Below are 23,333 nucleotides of genomic sequence, written 5' to 3' on the forward strand. Positions count from 1 at the left end.
GTGAACGCCAAAAACACCTTTATGACTGTGTATCGATAACTGTCATCAAATGTGTTGTTATTTCAGAAACAAGCCCAAACTGAAGCTGCGGATCATCAACCAGAACAGTGTGTCTGTGCTCCAAACGCCAGAGACGCCCACGGAACAGGAGCCCCCTAGAGGTCAGCACCAATATAACACTGTAACGCACACGGAACAGGAGCCCCCTAGAGGTCAGCACCAATATAACACTGTAACGCTAACCGTGACCCCGGTCCCCGGTCCCTGTCCCAGTCTCTCCGTTAAACGTCTCTGCTGTGTGTCCTGTGCAGTGGATCTGGACTGTGAGATGAAGTCCGACTCGAGTCCAGAACGAGAGCCTCATCACGAAGACTACGGCAACAAAGAGAGCGAGACCACGGACGGAAAGAAGCGCAAGAGGAAGCCCTACAGACCGGGTACATCCAGCTCACAACAGAATATAGATCTGTCCATTACTGTTCATGTTTGTAAACACGAATAATCCTATTCCTCTAACGCCAACGTTTGTCTGACTCTAAAACACACGGAAAGAGCGTTTAGAACAAACACTGTGACATTATTCAATCAAAACTATTTCTGATTTTAATCACTGGAACACTTCATTCATAAATACTGTCTCTTCTGTCACAGATTTATTTGGTTCAAAAGTGTTCAGTAGAAATAATAGTGAGTGATGTAACGTATGAAACCTCGGCTCTGTGTTCAGGGATCGGAGGCTTCATGGTGCGGCAGCGCGGCGGCAAAGGCCCGAGCCGCATCAAACTGTGTCGCAGCGACTCCACCGACACGTACCCCGGCCGAGACGACGGTGAGCACGCATCAGGCACACGCATCAGGCACACGCATCAGGCACACGCATCAGGCACACGCATCAGGCACACGCATCAGGCACACACACGCATCAGGCACACACACGCATCACGCACACACACGCATCACGCACACGCATCACGCACACGCATCACGCATCTCACACACATCAGGCACACGCATCACACACACACACGCATCAGGCACACGCACACTCATCACACACACTCATCACACACACTCATCGCACACACTCATCACACACACACTCATCGCACACACTCATCGCACACACTCATCGCACACACTCATCGCACACACTCATCGCACACACTCATCGCACACACTCATCGCACACACTCATCACACACACTCATCACACACACACACTCATCACACACACTCATCACACACACTCATCACACACACTCATCACACACACTCATCACACACACACCCTCATCACACACACTCATCACACACACTCATCACACACATTCACACACACGCATCGCACACACGCATCGCGCACACTCATCACACACACACTCATCACACACACTCATCACACACACACACAAACACACACACTCATCGCACACACACACTCATCGCACACTCATCACTCATCACACACACTCATCACACACACACACACACACTCATCACACACACTCATCACACACACACACACACTCATCACACACACTCATCACACACACACACACACACTCACACACACACTCATCACACACACACACTCATCACACACACACACTCATCACACACACTCATCACTCATCACGCACACTAATCACACACACACACGCATCACACACACGCATCGCTCACACTCATCACACACACACACTCATCACACACACTCATCACACACACATCACACTCACACACACACACGCACACTCATCGCACACACTCATCACTCATCACACACACTAATCACACACACACACGCATCACACACACGCATCGCTCACACTCATCACACACACACACTCATCACACACACACACTCATCACACACACTCATCACACACACATCACACTCACACGCACACTCATCGCACACACTCATCGCACACACACACTCATCACACACACTCATCACTCATCACACACACACACTCATCACACACACACACTCATCACACACTCATCACACACACACGCACTCATCACACACACTCATCACACACACACACACTCATCACACACACTCATCGCACACACACACACACTCATCACACACACACACACTCATCACACACTCATCACACACACACACACTCATCACACACACTCATCACACACACACACACTCATCACACACACACACACACACACACACACTCATCGCACACACACACACACATACACTCACACACACACACACACTCATCACACACACACACACTCATCACACACACACACACACTCATCACACACACATCACACTCACACGCACACTCATCGCACACACTCATCGCACACACACACTCATCACACACACACACTCATCACACACACACTCATCACACACACACACTCATCACACACTCATCACACACTCATCACACACACACGCACTCATCACACACACTCATCACACACACACATCGCACACACACACACACTCATCACACACACACACACTCATCACACACACTCATCACACACACACACACTCATCACACACACACACACACACACACACACACTCATCGCACACACACATACACTCACACACACACACACACTCATCACACACACACACTCATCACACACACACACACACACACTCATCACACACACACACACACACACTCATCGCACACACACATACACTCACACACACACACACACACACACTCATCACACACACACACACACACACTCATCGCACACACACATACACTCACACACACACACACACACACACTCATCACACTCATCACACACACACACTCATCACACACACACACACTCATCGCACACACACACACACACACTCATCGCACACAGTCATCACACACACACACTCATCGCACACACACACTCATCACACACACTCATCACACACACTCATCTCACACACACACACACACTCATCACACACACACTCATCGCACACACTCATCGCACACACTCATCGCACACACACACTCATCACACACACACACACACACACTCATCGCACACACACACACACACACTCATCACACACACACACTCATCGCACACACTCATCGCACACACTCATCACACACACTCATCACACACACACTCATCGCACACACTCATCGCACACACTCATCGCACACACTCATCACACACACACACACACTCATCACACACACACTCATCGCACACACTCATCACACACACACTCATCACACACACACACTCATCACACACACACACTCATCGCACACACTCATCGCACACACACACACACACTCATCACACACACTCATCACACACACTCATCACACACACACTCATCACACACACACACACTCATCGCACACACTCACACACACACTCATCACACACACACACACACACACACTCATCACACACACTCATCACACACACACTCATCGCACACACTCATCGCACACACTCATCACACACACACACACTCATCACACACACACTCATCGCACACACTCATCACACACACACTCATCACACACACACACTCATCGCACACACTCATCACACACACACACACACACTCATCACACACACTCATCACACACACACTCATCACACACACACACACACACTCATCACACACACACTCATCACACACACACTCATCACACACACACACTCATCACACACACACACTCATCACACACACACACTCATCACACACACACTCATCACACACACACACACACACTCATCGCACACACACACACACACACACACACTCATCGCACACACTCATCGCACACACTCATCGCACACACACACACACTCATTGCACACACTCATCACACACACTCATCGCACACACTCATCACACACACACACACACACTCATCACACACACTCATCACACACACTCATCACACACACACACACACACTCATCACACACTCATCACACACACACACACACTCATCACACACTCATCACACACTCATCACACACACTCATCACACACACTCATCACACACTCATCACACACTCATCGCACACACTCATCACACACTCATCGCACACACTCATCACACACACACACACACACTCATCACACACACTCATCACACACACACACACACACACTCATCACACACACTCATCACACACACTCATCACACACACACACACACACTCATCACACACACTCATCACACACACACACACACTCATCACACACACTCATCACACACACTCATCACACACACACACACACACTCATCACACACACACTCATCACACACACTCATCACACACACTCATCGCACACACTCATCACACACACTCATCACACACACTCATCACACACTCATCGCACACACTCATCGCACACACTCATCACACACACACACACACACACACTCATCACACACACTCATCACACACACACACACACACTCATCACACACACTCATCACACACACTCATCACACACTCATCACACACACTCATCACACACACACACACACTCATCACACACACACACACTCATCACACACACTCATCACACACACACTCATCACACACACACTCATCACATACACACACTCATCACACACACACACACACACACACATCATCACACACACTCATCACACACACACACTCATCACACACACACACACATCATCACACACACTCATCACACACACACACTCATCACACACACTCATCACACACACACACTCATCACACACACTCATCACACACACACACACACACACACACACATCATCACACACACTCATCACACACACACATCATCACACACACTCATCACACACACACACTCATCACACACACTCATCACACACACACACTCATCACACACACACACTCATCACACACACACACACACACACACACACATCATCACACACACTCATCACACACACACACACACACACACACACACACTCATCACACACACTCATCACACACACTCATCACACACACACTCATCACACACACACTCATCACACACACTCATCACACACACACACTCATCACACACACTCATCACACACACTCATCACACACACACACTCATCACACACACTCATCACACACACACACACACACACACACACACCTGTCAGCAGAGGCTTGACGCCGTGTGCTCGTTTCAGACGGAGACGCCATGGACACGTCGGCTGATCCCGCCGCCGAGAAAGTCAAGAAGAGATACAGGAAGAAGAGGACCAAGCTGGAGGAGACCTTCCCCTCATATTTACAGGTTAATGCTACGTATAATGCTACAGCTGATGCTACCGATTATGCTACAGCTGATGCTACGGATAGTGCTACAGCTGATGCTATGGATAGTGCTACAGCTAATGCTATGGATAATGCTACAGCTAATGCTACGGATTATGCTACAGATTATGCTACGGATTATGCTGCAGATAATGCTACGGACAGTGCTACAGCTAATGCTACGGATAATGCTACAGCTAATGATACGGATTATGCTACAGATTATGCTACGGATTATGCTGCAGATAATGCTAAAGTTAAAGGTGGAATGGACGATTTTTTTCAGCAAATTTTTTCTCATATTTCCTCGTGGCTTGGATAAATCATTTGTCCTGCCACGTATCAATCATAAAACGCATCTACCGCTCACCTGCAGCCGCGTCAGGCTCGTGCCCATGTTTCCGCGTGCCTAAGCGCATGGATCTATCATAATATAGTTCCCTCAGTGTACGGGGCAAAATGAAGACGGAAAAAGACAGTTCGAGCTGACGCAGAAGTGGACAGAAATCTACGGGAGACGAGAGATGCGATGTGATCCGTTGCGCTAATAAACAAACGCACGTGTGTGTTGTATCGGTCCACACAGGGGAGGGGCATGAGCACTTCCACCTGCGTTCTCAAATCGACGAAAAATTGTCCATACCGCCTTTAATGCTACGGATTATGCTGCAGCTAATGCTACGTATTATGCTACAGCTAACGCTATAATTAATGCTACAGCTAATGCTACAGCTAATGCTACGGATAATGCTAATGCTATAGCTAATGAACCTCAAACCTCAGTCCTCCTAGCGTCTCCTGAGGCTGTGGGAGTCTTTGGCTTTGGAAGAGTTTTAAATAAATCATTCGGCTGTTTTAACTGGCTATAATTTAATTCAACTGGAGCTTTGCATGATGAAGTATTTCTAAAGTCACACCCCCAGTTACAGGTCAGATCTGTGGAGAGCTGGCCGTGTTGTGGAAACGCTCTTATACTTCTGTTTTCGTGCGTTTCAGGAGGCATTTTTCGGTCGTGATCTTCTGGACCGCAGCCGCTTGATTGATAGGAGGGCGGGGCAAGAGGCTCCAGGTCTCTGCCAATCCGGACCCAGCTCTGCCTCGGGCCCAATGAAAGGCCCCGCCCCTGTGCTGCATGGCCACGCCCCCCAGAAGCACGGCCCTCTGCGTAAGTATTACATTCAGAGGAAACGCGGAGGGGGGTGGAAACTGACCTCACAGAGGGGTCAGAGGAGCCAGAGGGTCAGAGGAGCTGAGGGGGTCAGAGGAGCTGAGGGGGTCAGAGGAGCTGAGGGGGTCAGAGGAGCTGAGGGGGTCAGAGGAGCTGAGGGATTCAGAGGAGCTGAGGGATTCAGAGGAGCCGAGGGGTCAGAGGAGCCGAGGGGTCAGAGGAGCCGAGGGGTCAGAGGAGCCGAGGGGTCAGAGGAGCCGAGGGGTCAGAGGAGCCGAGGGGTCAGAGGAGCCGAGGGGTCAGAGGAGCCGAGGGATTCAGAGGAGCCGAGGGGTCAGAGGAGCCAAAGGGGTCAAGGGTGTCAAGGGTGTCAGGGTCAAGGGTGTCAGAGGGTCAAGGGTGTCAGAGGGTCAAGGGTGTCAGAGGGTCAAGGGTGTCAGAGGGTCATCGGTGTCAGAGGGTCAAGGGTGTCAAGGGTGTCAGAGGGTCAAGGGTGTCAGAGGGTCAAGGGTGTCAGAGGGTCAAGGGTGTCAGAGGGTCAAGGGTGTCAGAGGGTCATCGGTGTCAAGGGTGTCAGAGGGTCATCGGTGTCAAGGGTGTCAGAGGGTCATCGGTGTCAAGGGTGTCAAGGGTGTCAGAGGGTCAAGGGTGTCAGAGGGTCAAGGGTGTCAGAGGGTCAAGGGTGTCAGAGGGTCAAGGGTGTCAGAGGGTCATGGGTGTCAAGGGTGTCAGAGGGTCAAGGGTGTCAGAGGGTCAAGGGTGTCAGAGGGTCAAGGGTGTCAGAGGGTCAAGGGTGTCAGAGGGTCATCGGTGTCAAGGGTGTCAGAGGGTCAAGGGTGTCAGAGGGTCAAGGGTGTCAGAGGGTCATGGGTGTCAAGGGTGTCAGAGGGTCAAGGGTGTCAGAGGGTCATGGGTGTCAAGGGTGTCAGAGGGTCAAGGGTGTCAGAGGGTCAAGGGTGTCAGAGGGTCAAGGGTGTCAGAGGGTCAAGGGTGTCAAGGGTGTCAGAGGGTCAAGGGTGTCAGAGGGTCAAGGGTGTCAGAGGGTCAAGGGTGTCAGAGGGTCAAGGGTGTCAGAGGGTCAAGGGTGTCAAGGGTGTCAGAGGGTCAAGGGTGTCAGAGGGTCAAGGGTGTCAGAGGGTCAAGGGTGTCAAGGGTGTCAGAGGGTCAAGGGTGTCAGAGGGTCATGGGTGTCAGAGGGTCAAGGGTGTCAGAGGGTCAAGGGTGTCAAGGGTGTCAGAGGGTCAAGGGTGTCAGAGGGTCAAGGGTGTCAGAGGGTCATCGGTGTCAAGGGTGTCAGAGGGTCAAGGGTTTCAGAGGGTCAAGGGTGTCAAGGGTGTCAGAGGGTCAAGGGTGTCAGGGGGTCATGGGTGTCAGAGGGTCATGGGTGTCAGGGGGTCATGGGTCAGTCTCATTTCCATCTCATTCATTGGTGTTTGTGTTGGTCACGTTCAGCCGTGTCTGAGGAGGCGCTGGTGGATCTGTCTGACGTTCTCAACACCGACCCTCACATTCTGGCCACAGGACAAACAGGTAAAGTCTGACCATCAAACACCGTGTCACTCACAAACGGAAGCTTACGAGTCAGGTCTGTGGAGACGCAGCGGCTCACGGTCAGGACACAGGCTCGACTAGAAAGTTCCCCCTTTAATGAGTCACAGTTCACCACGTTTCACTTCACACGCCTCAGTCTACATATTCACCATGATGTCATAACGCTCAGACACGCCCACTCCTCTCATTGGTCAGCCTGAGGGAGTGACGGGCGGAGTTGACCAATCACGTATTTAATGTAGTCAACACTTATGGAAGGCAAAATAAATCTGTCTTGAGCCAAAACACCAAGACGGACGGATCAGTTTGGGAAAAGTATCATCGTTTTTGTCGTTTTTTTGGCTCAGTCTCGAGGACTTTGAGCCTTTTTGATTTGATCTGATTATTTTTGTGAACTCTTAGGTCAGTACCAGGGCGAGCGCTCCCCGTCTCCGTTCGGTAAGACTCGCTCACGCCCTTTTTTCCCTTTTCTCCTAAAACGAAACCTGTCTCCCCCACAGCTGTCACTCAAACGTTCACTTTTCCAGCCTCATTTCACGCTCTAAACTCCTGACGCTCCTCCAGCTTCTGCTCCTCCTGCTCCGCCTCCTCTGGTCACACCTCTGAGCGGTCAAGTCTCTGCTCCTTCCCGCTCCGCCTCCTCTGGTCACACCTCTGAGCGGTCAGGTCTCTGCTCCTCCTGCTCCGCCTCCTCTGGTCACACCTCTGAGCGGTCAGGTCTCTGCTCCTTCCCGCTCCGCCTCCTCTGGTCACACCTCTGAGCGGTCAGGTCTCTGCTCCTCCTGCTCCTCCTGCTCCGCCTCCTCTGGTCACACCTCTGAGCGGTCAAGTCTCTGCTCGTTCCCGCTCCGCCTCCTCTGGTCACACCTCTGAGCGGTCAGGTCTCTGCTCCTTCCCGCTCCGCCTCCTCTGGTCACACCTCTGAGCGGTCAGGTCTCTGCTCCTCCTGCTCCGCCTCCTCTGGTCACACCTCTGAGCGGTCAGGTCTCTGCTCCTCCTGCTCCGCCTCCTCTGGTCACACCTCTGAGCGGTCAAGTCTCTGCTCCTTCCCGCTCCGCCTCCTCTGGTCACACCTCTGAGCGGTCAGGTCTCTGCTCCTCCTGCTCCGCCTCCTCTGGTCACACCTCTGAGCGGTCAGGTCTCTGCTCCTTCCCGCTCCGCCTCCTCTGGTCACACCTCTGAGCGGTCAAGTCTCTGCTCCTTCCCGCTCCGCCTCCTCTGGTCACACCTCTGAGCGGTCAGGTCTCTGCTCCTCCTGCTCCGCCTCCTCTGGTCACACCTCTGAGCGGTCAGGTCTCTGCTCCTTCCCGCTCCGCCTCCTCTGGTCACACCTCTGAGCGGTCAGGTCTCTGCTCCTTCCTGCTCCTCCTGCTCCGCCTCCTCTGGTCACACCTCTGAGCGGTCAGGTCTCTGCTCCTCCTGCTCCTCCTGCTCCGCCTCCTCTGGTCACACCTCTGAGCGGTCAAGTCTCTGCTCGTTCCCGCTCCGCCTCCTCTGGTCACACCTCTGAGCGGTCAGGTCTCTGCTCCTCCTGCTCCGCCTCCTCTGGTCACACCTCTGAGCGGTCAGGTCTCTGCTCCTTCCCGCTCCGCCTCCTCTGGTCACACCTCTGAGCGGTCAGGTCTCTGCTCCTCCTGCTCCGCCTCCTCTGGTCACACCTCTGAGCGGTCAAGTCTCTGCTCGTTCCCGCTCCGCCTCCTCTGGTCACACCTCTGAGCGGTCAGGTCTCTGCTCCTTCCCGCTCCGCCTCCTCTGGTCACACCTCTGAGCGGTCAGGTCTCTGCTCCTTCCTGCTCCGCCTCCTCTGGTCACACCTCTGAGCGGTCAGGTCTCTGTCCTCCTGCTCCTCCTGCTCCGCCTCCTCTGGTCACACCTCTGAGCGGTCAGGTCTCTGCTCCTTCCCGCTCCGCCTCCTCTGGTCACACCTCTGAGCGGTCAGGTCTCTGCTCCTTCCTGCTCCGCCTCCTCTGGTCACACCTCTGAGCGGTCAGGTCTCTGCTCCTCCTGCTCCTTCCTGCTCCGCCTCCTCTGGTCACACCTCTGAGCGGTCAGGTCTCTGCTCCTCCTGCTCCTCCTGCTCCGCCTCCTCTGGTCACACCTCTGAGCGGTCAGGTCTCTGCTCCTCCTGCTCCTCCTCCTCTGGTCACACCTCTGAGCGGTCAACTCTCTGCTCGTTCCCGCTCCGCCTCCTCTGGTCACACCTCTGAGCGGTCAGGTCTCTGCTCCTTCCCGCTCCGCCTCCTCTGGTCACACCTCTGAGCGGTCAGGTCTCTGCTCCTCCTGCTCCGCCTCCTCTGGTCACACCTCTGAGCGGTCAAGTCTCTGCTCGTTCCCGCTCCGCCTCCTCTGGTCACACCTCTGAGCGGTCAGGTCTCTGCTCCTTCCCGCTCCGCCTCCTCTGGTCACACCTCTGAGCGGTCAGGTCTCTGCTCCTCCTGCTCCTCCTGCTCCGCCTCCTCTGGTCACACCTCTGAGCGGTCAGGTCTCTGCTCCTTCCCGCTCCGCCTCCTCTGGTCACACCTCTGAGCGGTCAGGTCTCTGCTCCTTCCTGCTCCGCCTCCTCTGGTCACACCTCTGAGCGGTCAGGTCTCTGCTCCTCCTGCTCCTCCTGCTCCGCCTCCTCTGGTCACACCTCTGAGCGGTCAGGTCTCTGCTCCTCCTGCTCCTCCTCCTCTGGTCACACCTCTGAGCGGTCAGGTCTCTGCTCCTCCTGCTCCTCCTGCTCCGCCTCCTCTGGTCACACCTCTGAGCGGTCAGGTCTCTGCTCCTCCTGCTCCTCCTCCTCTGGTCACACCTCTGAGCGGTCAGGTCTCTGCTCCTTCCTGCTCCGCCTCCTCTGGTCACACCTCTGAGCGGTCAGGTCTCTGCTCCTCCTGCTCCTCCTGCTCCGCCTCCTCTGGTCACACCTCTGAGCGGTCAGGTCTCTGCTCCTCCTGCTCCTCCTCCTCTGGTCACACCTCTGAGCGGTCAGGTCTCTGCTCCTCCTGCTCCTTCCTGCTCCGCCTCCTCTGGTCACACCTCTGAGCGGTCAGGTCTCTGCTCCTCCTGCTCCTCCTGCTCCGCCTCCTCTGGTCACACCTCTGAGCGGTCAGGTCTCTGCTCCTCCTGCTCCGCCTCCTCTGGTCACACCTCTGAGCGGTCAGGTCTCTGCTCCTCCTGCTCCTCCTGCTCCGCCTCCTCTGGTCACACCTCTGAGCGGTCAGGTCTCTGCTCCTCCTGCTCCTCCTCCTCTGGTCACACCTCTGAGCGGTCAGGTCTCTGCTCCTCCTGCTCCTTCCTGCTCCGCCTCCTCTGGTCACACCTCTGAGCGGTCAGGTCTCTGCTCCTCCTGCTCCTCCTGCTCCGCCTCCTCTGGTCACACCTCTGAGCGGTCAGGTCTCTGCTCCTTCCTGCTCCGCCTCCTCTGGTCACACCTCTGAGCGGTCAGGTCTCTGCTCCTCCTGCTCCGCCTCCTCTGGTCACACCTCTGAGCGGTCAAGTCTCTGCTCGTTCCCGCTCCGCCTCCTCTGGTCACACCTCTGAGCGGTCAGGTCTCTGCTCCTTCCCGCTCCGCCTCCTCTGGTCACACCTCTGAGCGGTCAGGTCTCTGCTCCTCCTGCTCCTCCTGCTCCGCCTCCTCTGGTCACACCTCTGAGCGGTCAGGTCTCTGCTCCTCCTGCTCCTCCTCCTCTGGTCACACCTCTGAGCGGTCAGGTCTCTGCTCCTTCCTGCTCCGCCTCCTCTGGTCACACCTCTGAGCGGTCAGGTCTCTGCTCCTCCTGCTCCTCCTGCTCCGCCTCCTCTGGTCACACCTCTGAGCGGTCAGGTCTCTGCTCCTTCCTGCTCCGCCTCCTCTGGTCACACCTCTGAGCGGTCAGGTCTCTGCTCCTCCTGCTCCTCCTGCTCCGCCTCCTCTGGTCACACCTCTGAGCGGTCAGGTCTCTGCTCCTTCCTGCTCCGCCTCCTCTGGTCACACCTCTGAGCGGTCAGGTCTCTGATGGTCCTGTGTGTTTTGTGGTGTGTTGCAGCCGGTCTGGACATGGGGCCCATGGACGGCGGGCGGACGCGGCGCTCGATGCAGGAGGAGCCTCTGGACGCCATCCTCAGCCCAGAACTGGACAAAATGGTGTCCGACGGTGAGACCGGATCAGTTTATCACTCTAGAACTGTCCATGAGTCTAAACTGCTATTTCTATTGAACAGTGAGAGTTTTAAACACATTTTAAACCAAAGAAAAGTCTAAATATTCTAGAATGTCAATGCTAAGGCAAACGATCACGTGGTCCAGTTGGCTTTTTGAGCGTGATTTAGAGATAGAACTTTGTGCCTTTCACGTTCCTCCTTCACTAAACGTCTCGTGTGTCATGTTCCAGGTGCGATTCTCAGTAAACTCTACAAAATCCCAGGTACGTCTCTGCTCCACGTTTATGACCTCTGGGTTCGTTCAGTTTGATGGACGCCGTGTGTTTCTGTCAGAACTCGAGGGGAAAGACGTGGAGGAGCTGTTCACCGCTGTCCTCAGTCCAAACCACAACAGCCAATCAGAGCCTCAGGCCAGTGGCAAGCCCCACCCCCCTGTCCCAGGTACGAGTGTTCTCATTCATCTGGGAAGTAAACGTGTTCAACTCTCAATGAAACCATTGAGAGTTGAACACGTTTACTTCCCCCATAATGTTGCATATAAGTAGGACAGGCATGTGGGCGGGGACAGGGGGAAGGGGGATATTATAATGTTGGTCTCTCTTCAGGTGGACAGTTTCCCCGTCTTCCGCTGGTGAACGGTCTCATGGGCTCCTCCACTCACTTCTCCGGCTCTCCCATGATGCCTCTGGGCCCGCAGGCCACACCCCGCTTCAGGATGACCCCTCCCCCTCATTCTGGCCCTACCCCACCCCTTCCGGGCCCCGCCCACTCCATGCAGCCATCCAATCAGGCGCAGTCTCCCGCAGAGGAGCAGGACGTTCTGTCGACGGCGCAGAGAGGAATGTTGAAGTGGGAGAAGGAGGAGCCTCTGGGAGAAGGCGCCACGGTCGCTCCAGTGCTCTACTGCAACATCAAGTTCCCCCAACTCAAGGAGCAGCACCCAGGTGGGGCCAGGGGCCAGTGCCCGGGTGGGTCAGGGGTCCAGGGTCCGGGGGCCGGGTGGGACCGGGGGCCGGGTGGGTCCGGGGGCCGGGTGGGTCCAGGCCCAGGCCCCAGTCTGGTTTAGTCCTGGTCCAGTTATGGTCCAGGTAACAAAATGACCTATGGCACAGTCTCATTCATCTTTGTGCTGTTTCAGATTGGACGTCCAGGATGAAGCAGATCGCCAAACTGTGGAGGAAAGCCAGCCCCCAGGACCGCGCCCCTTTTGTGGTCAGTTTCAAATGTATATTTACATGTTCAAGTCAATGTAGTTTAGTCCAAAAGCACGACACGAGGTGCCACAGCACGGATGGTTGACTGTTGCTCTTAGTAACCTTAGTAACATCCTCCATCCTTAGGGGGGTGGAGGATGGGGGAGGAGCCTGAAAACCCTCCTCAAAGAGACACACGAGAACTCAAATATGAAATATCATTTTGCAGCAAAAAGCGCGAGACAACCGAGCGGCTCAAAGGATCAACAAAGTCCAGCTGCCTCCTGACCCGCTGAAACGCCTCGCTCCCCCGCCTCAGCCACAGATGACCTACGACCCTGTTTCCATGGAGACAGACGCCATGTTCAAGGACCCGCTGAGGCCCAAGGAGACGGAGCAGGAGCAGGAGTGGAAGATGCGGCAGGTGAGGCGGCCATTTTAACGCCATCCACATCATCTGTTAGAGACGCAGGGGAAACCGACGTGAAACTAGTGTAGACGTTAGCCCTGGTTTAGCCCTGGTTTAGGCTTGGTTTAGCCCTGGTTTAGGCTTGGTTTAGCCCTGGTTTAGTCCTGACGCTGTCCTGGTTTAGTCATGGTTTAGTCATGGTTTAGACACTGTTTAGACCTTGTTTAGACCTGGTTAAGTCATGGTTTAGTCCTGGTTTAGTCCTGGTTTAGCCCCGCTTTAGCTCCGCTTTAGCCCGGGTCGGCTGTTGTCTGTTTCCCCTGGTTTAGCTCCATAATAGTCGCATGTCTTTCTCAGGTGTGTGGTGTGGGCGGGGCTCATTTGCATATTGTCATGATCATTTGAATATTAACGATGTGCATGAGGTCTCACTAATGTCTCTAACTGTCATTGAAAAGGGAGAGGTAAATGAGAGATGGGGCTCCGGGCTAAAATCACCATCACATAAAGATTGTCCCTTCCAGGCGTCTGTAGCAGGAAAAGAGCCTCTGGTAAGATCTCAACTCGTTCAGGCAGACTTCTGTGTCCAACGCCCTGAGCTCCTCCCCCCGGAGCTCCTCCCCCCGGAGCTCCTCCCCCCGGAGCTCCTCCCCCAGGCCACCGGCGGTACTGCAGCCAACCTCCAGCTTCAAAGCCCCACACACGTTTAACGCACATCCACAGCTTTATCACATGGGAAATGAGACTGAACTGTGTCAAATTGAAAGTAAAGGTTGGGAATGTAGTCTGTGCTCTGATTGGCAATCACAATCGAAGCCGTGTCGTAACCAGGGCAACGATTATTTCTATTGTGCGTCAAGACTCGCGCTGAGACGTGAAAAATACTATAGTGACTGAAGGCGTCTGGATTTACAAACATTTACAAATAAAGTGAATTACCGTATTTCCCACACTATAGGGCGCACTGTCAATGAAGGGTCTATTTTTGATCATTTTTCATATTTAAGGCACATGAAGCGAAACAAACCACACAAAATGGCTTCGAGCTCAGTCAGCACAACCACATTAATCCATATACAAGGCGCACTGGATTATAATGCGCGCTGTCGTTTTTTTGAGACAATTAAAGGCTTTTTAAGTGCGCCTTATAGTGCAGAAAATACAGTACTTATGAAAATCAGAAATGGTCAACGCCTCAGTGGCTTTTTGACGAGTTACAGTTGGTTACCGGTAGTTAAAGCGCCATCTGCTGGTGTGGTGTTCGCCCAAACTCAGCGAGGCGACAGTCGGGTTGAAATATGTCGTCTGAAGGTTCTAGAAAATAATAATATGATAATAGACTTCTCCCTGTATTTGTCATAAAAAAAAGGTGTTTTTGTTTTCAAAATACTATTAGCTGTGGAATCGTTGCCAAAGTCTTGAGCTGTAGCTGGAGACACATCCGAGTGAGTAAACGTTGGATCAGTTGCCCCGCTGGCGCCCCCTGGTGGTCTGGAGGTGGCTCAGATCTGACCCCGGAGGACAAACGTAGCGACACAATGTGACCTTTTTCACCCCCCAGAGGATCTCAGATAGTTGGACTCAGAACTCTCAGGCACGCTCTCCGGGTCGGGACGGTTCCGAGTCGCGTCCCGGAGCGGTGTCTGCCGCTCAGTCTGTCTTTGAACCCTTATGTTTTATGATGAGTGAGTAAAACAGGTGAGAGAGTGAGAAACCCCTGCCCCCGCTAGAACGCAAACTGCACCGAGGACAACACGGTTTACATCCAGTAAACCAGTGTTAGTGGATGTAAAGTGAGTGCTGTCTCCCTGTTGCGCCCCCTGCTGGTCACTGCATGCTCCATCCTCAGAGTCAGGGACAGAGAGCATTACCACGCCATGTAACGACTTCATACCAACTCGACACGGCGCAAACTAATGGACCACTCACTTTCTAACTTATCCGTGAATCACAACTTTCTTTGAGCCATAACAATGTATGAACACGTGATCTTTGGTCTTTAAGAGGGTTAATGTGCTGCTTCTGAGGGTTAGCGCCTCACTGTGGTTGGTTACATCCAGCTGTCACTCACTCAGAGGGCGACCAATAGAAGTGTGTGTTAGAACGTAGAGCAGATCATCCAGGATCAGGGTTAGTTTGATTCTTCTAAATCTCAGTGACTGACTTTTGTGGTGAACATTTTCCTATTTATTTTTCTCATTAAAAAAAACTCAATTGAAATGACACAAGAAAATGTGACTTATTCACTGCGAATGTTGCCACGGCATCTAAAGTAGATGAAATGAAATTAAAATCAAAACGTAAATTTGTGCTGCAAAATCCAGATACTGAAAGTAAATCTGATCATACAAAAGATCTCAGCTGAAGGTTTAATTCCACACACCTCAGCTGCTAAATGAACTCCACGGGAGGACGGGAGGGCATCTGACACAGTTGCTGGTCCTTTAGTTTGTGCTGTTGGTGGAGGCTGTGTCGGCGTCTCACTGCGCTCTGTGCGTTTGCAGCAAATGCGTCACATGAGCAAACAGCAGGCCAAGATCGAGGCCACGCAGAAGCTGGAGCAGGTGAAGAACGAGCAGCGCCAGCAGCAGATCCTGACCAATCAGAGGCTGTGCGGCGGCGTTTCCCCGGACACCGGCAGCCGCAGCCCCATGACGTCCAATCAGCAGCCGGGTTTGGTGGATGACGTGTTCCTGCGGCCCCAGGCTCCGCCTCTGTCCGGATTTTCTCCCTCGTCTCCACAGATGTTCTCTCCACCGTCCTCACGCCCGTCCTCTCCCTGGGACCCCTACGGCAAAATGGTCGGCACGCCGCGGCCCCCCAGCGCTCCACAGCCGCCCTTGCAGTTGCCCCTGCAGTTGCCCCTGCAGCCGCCCCTGCAGTCGCCCCTGCAGTCGCCCCTGCAGCCGCCCCTGCAGCCGCGCAGGAACTCGCTGAGTGCCTCTCCGGCCCACGATGCACTGGGGTCACCGTCTCCAGATGCCAAAGCGGCAGAGATCTTCAAGAGCATGACTCCTCAGCAAAGTAAGTCCAGATGACTCAAGACACAGAAGTATGACCCAGAACATTAGAACATGCACGGACTCTAAGTTCAACGTCTTTCAGTTTGAGAAGCTCATTTCTCTGTCCAGAATGATAAGTTTATATAGTTCATGCATTTTGAAGAACACTTTGATTCAGGCTCAAAGACGATGTGAGAGGAGGAGCCACAACTCCTCCAGAGCTGTAACACTCACTGTGATCAGACACTGGAGCAGCTCCTGCTAAAGGTGCTCCAGCTATTAGCTTTAGGGGGACATTACTGTCCTCACAGGGCCATGTAGCTTTAGGGGGACATTACTGTCCTCACAGGGCCATGTAGCTTTAGGGGGACACTACTGTCCTCACAGGGCCATGTAGCTTTAGGGGGACATTACTGTCCACACAGGGCCATGTAGCTTTAGGGGGACATTACTGTCCACACAGGGCCATGTAGCTTTAGGGGGACACTACTGTCCTCACAGGGCCATGTAGGTTTAGGGGGACACTACTGTCCTCACAGGGCCATGTAGCTTTAGGGGGACATTACTGTCCACACAGGGCCATGTAGCTTTAGGGGGACATTACTGTCCACACAGGGCCATGTAGCTTTAGGGGGACATTACTGTCCTCACAGGGCCATGTAGCTTTAGGGGGACACTACTGTCCTCACAGGGCCATGTAGGTTTAGGGGGACATTACTGTCCACACAGGGCCATGTAGCTTTAGGGGGACATTACTGTCCTCACAGGGCCATGTAGCTTTAGGGGGACATTACTGTCCACACAGGGCCATGTAGCTTTAGGGGGACATTACTGTCCTCACAGGGCCATGTAGCTTTAGGGGGACACTACTGTCCTCACAGGGCCATGTAGGTTTAGGGGGACATTACTGTCCACACAGGGCCATGTAGCTTTAGGGGGACATTACTGTCCACACAGGGCCATGTAGCTTTAGGGGGACATTACTGTCCACACAGGGCCATGTAGCTTTAGGGGGACATTACTGTCCTCACAGGGCCATGTAGGTTTAGGGGGACATTACTGTCCTCACAGGGCCATGTAGCTTTAGGGGGACATTACTGTCCACAAAGGGCCATGTAGGTTTAGGGGGACATTACTGTCCACACAGGGCCATGTAGGTTTAGGGGGACATTACTGTCCACACAGGGCCATGTAGGTTTAGGGGGACATTACTGTCCACACAGGGCCATGTAGGTTTAGGGGGACATTACTTTTCACTAAACAGTTGCAAATGACAAAATATAAATACTGTACTTTTCTGACTTTAAGCAGCTACTTTATTTCCACGCTTTGAACCCTTTTTTCATTATAACGTGCGTTGTAGAGCAGGAAGCGCAAGCGTTTGACACTGCAGAGGATGTCAGAGGAAGCTCTGTCCAAGGGACACATTGTGTTTTCTAGTTTAAGTTTCAAAACACTGTGTTTCATCACAATCAGACTCCTATTCACTGGGTTTCGATTCAAATTTCAAGAATCGATTCGATTCCGATTTTTTCGTTTCAAAAACGATTTTTACGATTTTCTCAGATTCCATCCGATTCGCTCTGATTTCGATCTGATTTCGATCTGATTTCCGATTCGATCTGATTTCGATTCGATCCGGGGGTTAATGTTATTAAAAATGAAAAATGTATTTGAACCGTTTCCTTCACCTCATGACTGTGTAGAGAAGCAACATATTAAAACTAGTATTATATCAATATTAAACAGCAAATCTTGCAAGTATTGGTAGTTACTGATGGAAGACTAATGAAAAGGTTAAGGGTCAATCTACCTTCAAGAAAGAGAATTCAGGACAATAAATGGAGGACATCATTGAGGTGACGACATCTGCAACAGTGGATTCTACTGCGACACGAACCACTGCATTATTATTATGCTTGAAAATAATGAAGAATTCACCCAAAAGCGGTTGCTACCAAAAGCATTTTTATTTTAAACTGCTCACACACTGCCAGTACTGAAACTGTAAGTATAAAATGTAAACGTTGAGCATTTTTCAAAAAAATAATTTATTTATTTTTTAATTTAAAAAAAATCGATCTTTGGACGTACGAATCGATTATCGGTCATTAATATGTGAATCGATTAAAAATCGGAAAATCGATTTTTTTCAACCCAGCTCTAACTGAGATATTAGTTTGATTAGTCCCACAGCGGACCTCAGGTGCACCGCGAGACCCCCGGTTCAAAAGACTCATCACTACAGCGTTTGTGTCAATATCTCGTGTTAACGTGGCCACCTGCAGGTTGTTGTCAGGTGCTGGAATAATCCAGTGCCTGTCCTTCTCTTCCTCAGCTCTGCCTCAGACTCGGCCCGGGATGCTCAGCCCGTCGGCGCTGGACCACTCTCGCCTCTCTTACCAGCGGCCCGTGTTTAAAGCGCCCATGCCCCCGCACCAGCAGGACTTCTCCGGGACCCGCCGTGACCCCGCTCGGCCCACAGACCTGGGCTTTCCTCTGGCCCAGAACCAGGACTTCCCCTCCAGCCCGCTGTCTGGCCTGGGCTCTCCGCACCGCAGCCCGTACTCGCAGGCCCCCGGCACGCCGCGGCCCGACTACGCGCAGCAGGCCCCCGGCACCCCGCGGCCCGACTACACGCAGCAGGCCCCCGGCACCCCGCGGCCCGACTACGCGCAGCAGGCCCCCGGCACCCCGCGGCCCGACTACACGCAGCAGGCCCCCGGCACCCCGCGGCCCGACTACGCGCAGCAGGCCCCCGGCACCCCGCGGCCCGACTACACGCAGCAGGCCCCCGGCACGCCGCGGCCCGACTACACGCAGCAGGCCCCCGGCACGCCGCGGCCCGACTACACGCAGCAGGCCCCCGGCACGCCGCGGCCCGACTACACGCAGCAGGCCACCGGCACGCCGCGGCCCGACTACACGCAGCAGGCCGGGGAGGCCTTCAGCCACCAGTCGCCGCTCACCTCCAGACCTTCTCCAGACCCTTACTCCAACCCTCAGACGCCCGGCACACCACGATTCCCCCGCTCGCCCGTGGGCACACCCAGACCCTCTCCGGAATCCTACACCCAGGGAACAGACACTTTCTCTGGGCAGGGAACCGCCGCGTCTGGGTCCTCGCCCAGAGCTCCAGGACTGAGTGCAGAGGCCGCTGGATTCACACAGCATCATCAGGTAAAGATCTAGTTTAGATGCAGTAAAAGGCGTTAGGATTTGATGACTGGATCAGAGCATCCCCAAAACTGTAGCTTTTGTGGAGTGTTTCCACGAGCCCTGGCCCCCCAGGGCCCCACAGACTTGAGACGCTTTAGTGCAGTTTTTATGTTATGCCTGTGTTTCCTGCTCAGGTTCTGGCTCATTGAAATCCTCCTGAATGATGAGGTCCTGAGGTCGATCTGAGTCACAAAAAGACGTTTAGTCATTCCAGTGTGTGAGGGGCGTGGCTAAAGCGAGTGTGTGTGAGGGGCGTGGCTAAAGCTAGTGTGTGTGAGGGGCGTGGCTAAAGAGTGTGTGTGAGGGGCGTGGCTAAAGCTAGTGTGTGTGTGTGAGGGGCGTGGCTAAAGCGAGTGTGTGTGAGGGGCGTGGCTAAAGCTAGTGTGTGTGAGGGGCGTGGCTAAAGCTAGTGTGTGTGAGGGGCGTGGCTAAAGCTAGTGTGTGTGAGGGGCGTGGTTAAAGCGAGTGTGTGTGAGGGGCGTGGCTAAAGCTAGTGTGTGTGAGGGGCACGGCTAAAGCTAGTGTGTGTGAGGGGCACGGCTAAAGCTAGCGTGCACAGGAACAGTTTTGCCTCATTTCTTTGACTTCTCTGCATGTGAGGGGCGTGGCTAAAGCTTTTACACTGCGTTTGAACCTCTCTTTATGTCATGCTAATGCTAATGCTAACGTCAGACGCATTATGACCTGGATATATCAGATTGTGGCTCTTGACAAAGCGAGTGCCGTGCCATAAACAGGAAACGGCTGTTGCTAACGTGCTATGCTAGCTTTGTGTTGCTAAGGCTTCACGTGTAAGTTAGCATCAGTGGAAACACGGTGCTTTGAGACCTAAACTTCCCTGAGTCTCCAAGTCTCAATCTGTATTAAAGCTCTAACTCTGTAGTTTACACCTCTACAAACTGTATTACAGTCTCTGTTATAACTGTATGTTGTAGTTGCAGTGTTCTCCGGGTCGGCCTCAGCAGCACACCCCAAAGCATGCTGGGATATCGGAGGAGGGTCACACTCCAGGCCACGACCCCTTCGAGCAGAGTCACCTGACCACGGTCGCTCAGAACGACAAGCTGCAGTCGTCCAACGAGCTGTCAGCGCTGGGAGCCGACGGACCAATGAGCATGATGCCTCAGATGGGAGACTCAGAGGACAAACTGAGACAGGTGACAGAGATGGTACAGAGCAGACAAATCTCTACAAGCACGAGAGGCTATAGCACGCGCCTGAACACGTCTCTACAAGCACGAGAGGCTGTAGCATGCGCCTGAACACGTCTCTACAAGCACGAGAGGCTGTAGCATGCGCCTGAACACGTCTCTACAAACACGAGAGGCTGTAGCACGCGCCTGAACACACGTATCTCTACAAACACGAGAGGCTGTAGCACGCGCCTGAACACACGTCTCTACAAACACGAGAGGCTGTAGCACGCGCCTGAACACACGTCTCTACAAACACGAGAGGCTGTAGCACGCGCCTGAACACACGTCTCTACAAACACGAGAGGCTGTAGCACGCGCCTGAACACACGTCTCTACAAACACGAGAGGCTGTAGCACGCGCCTGAACACACGTCTCTACAAGCACAAGAGGCTGTAGCACGCGCCTGAACACACGTCTCTACAAGCACGCGCCTGAACACACATCTCTACAAGCACGAGAGGCTGTAGCACGCGCCTGAACACACGTCTCTACAAGCACGAGAGGCTGTAGTACGCGCCTGAACACACGTCTCTACAAACACGAGAGGCTGTAGCACGCGCCTGAACACACGTCTCTACAAGAGCGAGAGGCTGTAGTACGCGCCTGAACACACGTCTCTACAAACACGAGAGGCTGTAGCACGCGCCTGAACACACGTCTCTACAAGCACAAGCGGCTGTAGCACGCGCCTGAACACACGTCTCTACAAGCACGCGCCTGAACACACATCTCTACAAGCACAAGAGGCTGTAGCACGCGCCTGAACACACGTCTCTACAAGCACGCGCCTGAACACACGTCTCTACAAGCACGAGAGGCTGTGGCATGCTCCTGAACACTTCATGTCATGGCAGTGTCTCTACTCAGACAGTCACCTCTGGAGAATGTCATGTCCCAGAGAAGGCCTTATTCTGGTCCTAAAGGTAGAAATGTAAAAGTCTCTCGGTGTGACACCACGTCACCACAGGGTTTACCAGAGCTGCAACCATGAATCAAATCTAATCTTGACTAGTCAACTCTAACACATAGTCATGTTGCAGTCATGTTTACCAGGTGACTGTGTGATTGTGGAGCACTGCGTTTCATCATTTTACATTTGTGTTCTTGGTTTAGACCATTGAACGTGTTTGTTGCATGAGTCTCTTCACTCTCGTGGCCCTGGCTCTAAAACACTTGTGTTCCACAGCGACAGCGTCTCCGGCAGCTCATCCTCCGACAGCAGCAGCAGAAGAGCGCTCTGCGGCAGGAGAAGGGTCTTCAGGAGGCTGGGCCCGCTGCCACAGCTGCCCCGGGGCACGCTGCTTCACCTGCTCCTGGTCATGTCCCCTCGGCACCGGGACACGCCCCCTCGGCTCGTCATTGGCCACAGGAGGAGCCCGACCTGTTCGGACGCCCGCCTCCACCGTATCCTGGGCAGATGAGGCCTGTGGCTCTGCCCCCTCAAAGGCTCCACCCTGAACAGCAGCTACGGGGTTTCCCACCCGGCGATGCAGGGGGCTTTCCTCGACAGATGCTCATCAGAGGACCACACCTCCGGTGAGACACGCCCACATGAGTCACAAGGACACAATCTATACAATGTCCCCATAAATCATCATATTAAAGGTGATAAACACCAGAGGGCCCCTCCCCTATATGATGAGGGCTCCGCCCACATCAGTTGTCCTTCTGGAGTTGAGCCTCCGCCCCTGTCAGGAGCCTGTACTGCCTCGTGTGGTGGGAGGGGCATCTGCCTTTGGAGCAGTAGAACTATTGATGTCGTTACCATTATGAGCAGTATCTACAGTCTGGTCTGTGCAGGGAAATGAGCACCAAAAACGGCTAAAGATATTTGAAGAAAACATACTTTTGATCCTTAATCTACTGCCTTGAAAGAGGCTGACGACACTTACAGAGCCAGAGCTTTCGTGGACGTTTATCTTCTGCGTTCACAGCCGCTCTCCGCACGGACTTAGGATCTGAGTCACTGTCCAATCCGAAAAATGTGTGGTCAAGGCAATCAAGGCCAGCAGTGATTGGCCAATAAAATCTGAAATGACCTTGTGTCACAACTACATTTAAATAGTTCTGAAATATATCCAGATAAGCCTGTGGCAAAAACACACACATATATGTATTTATGCACAATTATTATGAGATTGATTAAATGCTGC

The 23,333-nt window shown here is 53.3% G+C and overlaps 1 protein-coding gene across 1 annotated transcript in view; it reads left to right on the top strand.

Annotated features, from left to right (window-relative positions):
• LOC140364296 (histone-lysine N-methyltransferase 2C-like) overlaps nt 1-23,333 on the top strand; it is a 102,499-nt gene that overhangs the window by 34,994 nt on the left and 44,172 nt on the right. The window contains exons 26-44 of the mRNA XM_072450390.1: nt 67-212; nt 312-437; nt 728-829; nt 5,193-5,299; nt 6,316-6,484; nt 7,940-8,017; nt 8,441-8,476; nt 12,046-12,153; nt 12,391-12,423; nt 12,494-12,601; nt 12,766-13,104; nt 13,299-13,372; nt 13,583-13,777; nt 14,221-14,313; nt 16,267-16,786; nt 19,103-19,374; nt 19,699-19,944; nt 20,919-21,152; nt 22,367-22,716. Of these exons, the coding sequence (XP_072306491.1) occupies nt 67-212; nt 312-437; nt 728-829; nt 5,193-5,299; nt 6,316-6,484; nt 7,940-8,017; nt 8,441-8,476; nt 12,046-12,153; nt 12,391-12,423; nt 12,494-12,601; nt 12,766-13,104; nt 13,299-13,372; nt 13,583-13,777; nt 14,221-14,313; nt 16,267-16,786; nt 19,103-19,374; nt 19,699-19,944; nt 20,919-21,152; nt 22,367-22,716 (3,336 nt within the window). The remainder of the gene's footprint in view (nt 1-66; nt 213-311; nt 438-727; nt 830-5,192; nt 5,300-6,315; nt 6,485-7,939; nt 8,018-8,440; nt 8,477-12,045; nt 12,154-12,390; nt 12,424-12,493; nt 12,602-12,765; nt 13,105-13,298; nt 13,373-13,582; nt 13,778-14,220; nt 14,314-16,266; nt 16,787-19,102; nt 19,375-19,698; nt 19,945-20,918; nt 21,153-22,366; nt 22,717-23,333) is intronic.

The sequence above is a fragment of the Eucyclogobius newberryi genome, unplaced genomic scaffold (genome assembly GCF_026437365.1).
Source record: "Eucyclogobius newberryi isolate DKJ021-1_F unplaced genomic scaffold, fEucNew1.0.hap1 SCAF_18, whole genome shotgun sequence".
NCBI classification, from domain to species: Eukaryota; Metazoa; Chordata; class Actinopteri; order Gobiiformes; family Gobiidae; genus Eucyclogobius; species Eucyclogobius newberryi.